The 6,000-nt window shown below is 53.3% G+C and overlaps 1 protein-coding gene across 3 annotated transcripts in view; it reads right to left on the bottom strand.

The window, feature by feature from the left end:
- Positions 1-953: 953 nt before the first annotated feature.
- ARHGEF5 (Rho guanine nucleotide exchange factor 5) overlaps positions 954-6,000 on the bottom strand; it is a 32,164-nt gene continuing 27,117 nt past the window's right edge. For all 3 annotated transcript variants that reach the window (XM_037143624.2, XM_037143626.2, XM_053663165.1), the window contains 2 exons: positions 4,458-4,562; positions 954-3,768 (listed from right to left, as the gene is read on the bottom strand). In XM_037143624.2, coding sequence (XP_036999519.2) covers positions 3,611-3,768; positions 4,458-4,562 — 263 coding nt within the window. In that variant the 3' untranslated portion in view covers positions 954-3,610. The remainder of the gene's footprint in view (positions 3,769-4,457; positions 4,563-6,000) is intronic.

Raw genomic sequence — 6,000 nt, 5'->3', positions numbered from 1 at the left:
TTTATCTGCTCAGTGACGCTCCTGGGGGAGTCCGTGGGCCAGTCTGGGCCCCTCCCGGGAGCGGGCTCTGCCCTCAGGCCCCTGACTCACTCACCAAGCAGCAGGGCTCAGGAGCCCCTCCCTCTGAGCTCCCTCACACACCACCCCAGCTCATTCCCACCCACGGCCCCTGCCACCAGCCACGGAAAGAATGAAGATTGCGTCCACTCACCCTGTGTCTTCCCGATGACCGGAGCCTCGTTCTTGCTGACCCTGGGACCTCCGAGAACTGCATGGATGCTGTGCCTGAACCTCTTCCCTGGAGGGAAGAGGGCAGAGAAATTTCTCCCTCGTGACTGTGCTTTAAAAGGGGCGGGAGGGAAGCAGTGGGTCAGAAGCTCACAGAGCAATGTCCTCAGTTCGTCTGAATCGTCTGAATCACTGGCATCAGTTTCTCTTTAGCTCATTTACCTGTAACCTTTGGCCCCTCTGCACACCTGATTTCAGGGTCAGACGAATGAACAGCAGGCCACTCTTGAGTCATGTTTACAACGATCGACCGTCGCTCCAGTCACTGAACTGCGGCGGCAAGAGCGCGGCACCGCCACCGCCGAGGTATTTATGCTCCGGACGGAAAGCCAAGTACAAACACGCAGGAGGCCGTGCAGTGTTTTTCAGGCAGGTCGGGGGGGAACTGTGTCCGTAAAGGGCTCCTCAACCAAAAGGGCTGGATTGCTGATTCAGTCTCATTAACGGGAACAGGCTATGATAAGGGCAGCGTCACTGAACACGTAAAAACACACCAATTCTTATGCGTGTAACGTAGGATCGGGAAGGAAACTGGGTTTGTGCTGGGGAATACACACATGTGTGAAAGAATGGGCCGGGGAAGGGCACCTCTGCAGATTTCAGACCTTTAAACAACTTCTATCCCAAATTAAAAAAAAAAAATCAGTCATCATAGAACCAAAATTCATTTTATTTGTATCATGGATCTAGAAGTTGTTTAAGAGACAGAAAACACAATGAAGGGAGCTAAACATATCTTAACCTGTGAGCCTGCCCGATGGTTACATGTAGGCTGATCTCATTTACATGATTGTAAGTGACCACAACAGAGCAAGTCGGTTGTGCCCAAGAAAAATCATAAGCTCCTGGTGAACTCTAAGTGAAAAGCTGATGCTGGAAATGAACGGCAAGGAGCAGCTTCTTCTGGGCGGAGGGAGGGGGCCGAAGTGAGGGGCACTCGGCGTGGTCCGGGCCCAGGGAGAGAGCACAGCGGACAGCCACCTGTGTGTCCTCACTCTCCCAGCCTGTCACAGTTCAGCAAGGTGCCTCCAAGCAGGACTGCTGTCGGGGTCTCCTGACGACACCCACCCTGTGCCTGGTTTTGTTTAAAAACCAACCACACCCTGCGTGTATTTGTCTCCATCCAAAAAGTCCTGCTCAACGGTGGTTTCACGGTCTCTCACCAGAAACTGCTGTGTTTCTAAGAACAATGGGGCCGATCGGAATTCAAGGGTGCATGGAGTCAAATTCTGGAAATCTGCAGAAGACAAGGAACGTGAGGGGACCTGGCCCCAATTTTGTGAGACCCAAAGTATAGAAAATTTAGTAATTCGACCGAGGAGAGATTACTCACATATAAGCTTTGTTAGTTTGTTCTGTTTTTGTTTTCGTTTCTTGTTTTTAAAACTAAGGGCCTAAAGACAGGTAGAAAAAGCCTATTGTCTTTTAACTGAGATTTGCCTGGAAAATAGGAGGTTAGACATGACCCAGTTCGGTCACATGGCCAGTATTCAAATACCAGTTGAAACAAGTAACTTGGACTATCATTACTGTTTTTGCTGTTAAGAAAAAACAGTGGTTAGTTTACATATAATATATACATATTAATAAAGCATATATTTTTAAGCTGGCTTTATGAAAATAGCGAAAAACTGCATTAGAACCTTTCTAAACCATGACGTTTTAGGCTGTTCAGTAGGGTCATCCTGTTCAGGATAAATTAATATTAGTCCCACCTTAATTACAATAGTGATAACTTTTCTAGAAATTGAGCAAGCGAACTCACATTTGGGGATGGACTGAAAATGACATGTGCTGTCACATGTGACACCACCCCCCTGTCATGCCATCACTAACTGGGGATAGGACCACGTCTTCCGTATTGTTCTCACCTGTGTACGAAGCTGCAACACAGTTTCACTTTTGAGCCCCACCCCAAAGGTAAGACTCCAGGAAGGACTCAAATGACCTAAGTGACGGCTACACCACTGCCGTGTGAGGCCCTCACATGGGGAAGGAGCGTAGAGGGTGATGCCCTTCCCCGGAGGGGGGCCATCTGACTGGGCAGATAATCACACGTGGTGGGGCCGGACCGGACTCGCGTCTGACATTGAAGGCAAGTGAGAGATGGACGGGCCGAGGCACCGCAGGCAGTAACTGGACGATGGGCCTCTTGCCTACAGGATGCCAGGACTCTCTGCAGTACGGCGTGCTGCTTTTCAGATAGGATCAAACGGCTGGGGAGATGCTGTCACAATAATTCAAGTTAAAATATAAAATCGGCCCTGGCTGGTGTGGTTCAGTGGATTGAGTGCTGGCCTGCAAACCAGAGTCGCTGGTTTGATTCCCAGTCAGAGCACGTGCCTGGGTTGTGGGCCAGGTCCCCAGTTGGGGGTGCATGAGAGGCAACCACGCATTCATGTCTCTCCCTCCCTTTCTCTAAAAATAAATAAAATCTTTTAAAAAATACATAAACTGGTGAATGGTCTTGAATAGGATTTCCAAATCCACCCATACTAGCCTGTACCTTCAAGTTCAGTAAAAAAGAGAGTTTGAGTAGGGTTTGCATTACTCATCAATTCTTCCTAATTTCTTGTACAACCTCTCAGGCCATGCTAAGCAGAGAAACCGCCTGAATTCTTGGGAGTCGTGAAGCAGGAGTTCATACGCACCATGACCTATGACAGACACCTTGGTCTTTCCTGACCTGAATCACATGTGTGGGAAGCCTCGCGAGACTCCATGTTCTGAACCTGGTTCAGTGCTCAGGGGTCTGCGTAGCAAACACTCGGAGTAGTGCCAAGTTTATTAGAGTGAGAGAGTATCGCCCTCACATTGCCACCAGCAGAGAGGCGTGCGCTGACCTCATGGCGATGATTACAGAAAATCGTTAGGGCTAGAAGGTACCTCAGGGGCCACCAGGTGGGCCCTCCCACCTGACGTGTTATCCCCCTTAAACACCTCCCTCCAGTGGGCCGAGGTCGGATCCTGTTGAACGCTGCCCACGAAGGACACTCTGGTCAGGTCTGAACCCGCTGTCTGGAAGCAGAGTGTCAGGTACTGTGTGGGAGAAGCAGTCAAGTTCCTTGGTGTGTGCCCATGGACCCCTTTTCCTACGAGAAAAGGTTCCCAGGGTCCAGTGCAAAGCCCCTCGAAATCCCCGACCAAGCACAAAGCACAAGCAGGGGGCCCAGGAGTGGCGACCAGTAGCTGGATTCCGTGCCTGGGCTCTCAGAAGGCCCAGCTCCTGGTCCACAGCAGGCACCTGCCGCACGGCTGTGGGGGGCAGCCCTCTCCAAGAACATCTTGTCCCGAGGCTCGGGGGAGTCCTCCCCGAGAAGAGCTAGGTCTGCTGCTCCACCAGCTGCAGTTTGGCCGTCTTGACTCGGTGGGCTTCCTTCAGGTTCCGCGCACGAACCTCTGGGTTGGAAATGAACTCCACCTGCTGCACGGGAAACCAGCCTCGCTCCCCATCGGAGAGTCTCATGCCCTCCAGCCAGCCTGCGGGCACAGGGGGGTGGGAAGAATGACCTGGAAAACACTGACCATCATGTCCCCCGAGCCCCCTTTCCAGAAGCATTTCTGAATCATCAGGCTGAGGGGACGGCAGAGCCCCAGGGCGTGGGTCACTCAGCCTCCCAGGTCACCCTCCCTGGCTGCCCCAGGTCTGGCAAAGTCTACAGGTGTCCTTCCTGTTCTTTCTCCACTCTCATGGGCTCAATTGTGCCCCGCCCCCAAAATATAAGCTGAAGTCCTAACCCCAAGCACCCCGGAGCGAGCCCTTATCTGGGAACAGGGCTGAGGCAGATGTCAACAGTGAAGCTCAGATGAGGTCAACCTGAGGTCATGGAGCCAAGTGGGCCAATTAGTCCCATACACCTGGTACCCTTCCTAGTAAAACGAGGGGAACTGGGGCACGAACACCCACAGAGGGAAGACAGAGGCAGAGCTTGGAGCGGCCAGGAAGGACCCTTCCCAGAGGCTTTGAAGGGAGCGTGGGCCTGCCAACACTTCTGATTTTGGACTTCTGGCCTCCGAAAGCTCGAGAGAATACATGTCTGTTGTTTTACGCCACCCAGTATGTGGTACTTTGTCCCAGCAGCTGTGGGAGAGGAACACACCCACCCACGGCGCCCCGCCCTCCACACCAGCCCAGGCCCCCGCGGGCTCACCCCTCACCGCCCCCTCACCGTCGTTGCTCTGCTGAGTCACCATGACCACATCTGCCTTCTCCAGGGCCAGCTCGTCGTTCTCCCGGGGTTTGTAGGCTCGGAGGCACTGCACCTGCGGGGAGTCTTGGAAGAGAACAGCGGGAGGACGGCTCAGGAAAGGCCCGGAGGGGACCCGGGGAGGCTGGGAGGGTTTGGGGTTGGGCGAGGTTGAGCTTTGGAAAGTTACAGGCCAAAGAGACCCTTGGGAAAGTCTTCGTTCTTTACCAGGGAACGAAACGGTTGACCAGGAAATAGAAACACCAGAATCGAAATGAATCAAAAATTCTGTTTCTCCGGGGAAGATGAACTGAGGAATGACGCTGTGAACACCTTTCGAGACTCAGTAGTACAAGTACTTTCTACCCACTTTGCCCTGAAACCTCCTCAACGCCTCAGTCCTCCATGGGTTCTTCACGCTCCTTCGAAACGGATCGTCTTGGCCACGCAGTGCACCCCAGATCGAACTGTTTCGAGTATGTGTTCTGGGTCTGCGACAAGATCGTAAAATCCGAGTCTGTGACTCTGTCCTCATCCCCTCCCAGGTCCTTGATGCAGGCCTAGAAGTCACTTAACCGGTGGGGCTCTGGGTCCGATCCAAGGTGGCAGCCAGTCCCCTTGTCCTCGTCTGTACAGGCATAGGCTGATCAAGAAGACTGAACATTTCTGGGTTTCCTACATTTCTTTATGTTTGTGAGTCAGGGGAAACGCCTACAGTCTTGAAGCTGAAGGTAGACCAGTCTCCGAGTACTCCTGGCCCGTGAGCATTCCGTCTCCTGGGGGTTTATTGCTTGTTCTTTCCCGCATCGCACTAGCTCCCTCAGAAAGCAGACAGGACGCCGTGAGACTACCTGCCACCCACAGGGTCACCGTGGAGGAGGACGAGCTAAGGACCTCGCCTCCCTCCCCAAGCCCAGCCCCGTGGAGCGGAAACCCAGCAGCTGGCTCTGGCAGTGAGCGAGTTGACAGAACTCAACGCAGTTTACAGCCTGTTACTCCTACTTCCTTCTCCAGACTTCCTCGTATTTGTTTGTTCTTTTGAGTCACCCAAGGTCCAGCCTTCCTGTGAGTTCAGTTCCTTTTGGATCCGGAGCAGGAAATCCTTGCTGGAGGACAACTGTGGGGCTCACAGGAGACCCGTGAAGCCCGTCTTGGTGGGAATGCAGACGCGCTGGTAACGCCTGCGTGTCTGCGGCTGCCTGTGAGTAACCTGGAAGCCTAGGGCAAGCGCAGGGCCTCAGACCCTCCAAACGGGAGGGGACGTGCTCATAACAGAGGCACCGGCCGCCCCGCACGGCCCCGTTTTCTCCCCCTGCTTCCCTCAGGCCTTCGAGCAGGTGACATCCAGGCCAAAAAAAAAAAAGTAGGATAGACTTAAGGGGCCAAATATTTAAAAAGAGTAAATAAACTATTGCCCCAGGCAGGGATTATATGGGGGGGGGGGTGAGGCGCTGCTGTGGCGATGGACAGTTTTAAGCAGCTCCATCCCAGGTGTTCAACCCCCTGTGGCCCGTCTTCCGCCCTG

This window comes from Artibeus jamaicensis, unplaced genomic scaffold (genome assembly GCF_021234435.1).
Source record: "Artibeus jamaicensis isolate MK-2021 breed Jamaican fruit bat unplaced genomic scaffold, CSHL_Jam_final contig_1044, whole genome shotgun sequence".
NCBI lineage: Eukaryota > Metazoa > Chordata > Mammalia > Chiroptera > Phyllostomidae > Artibeus > Artibeus jamaicensis.
The sequence above is the reverse complement of the archived record's forward strand: the minus strand, read 5'-3'. Positions and strand labels throughout refer to the sequence as shown.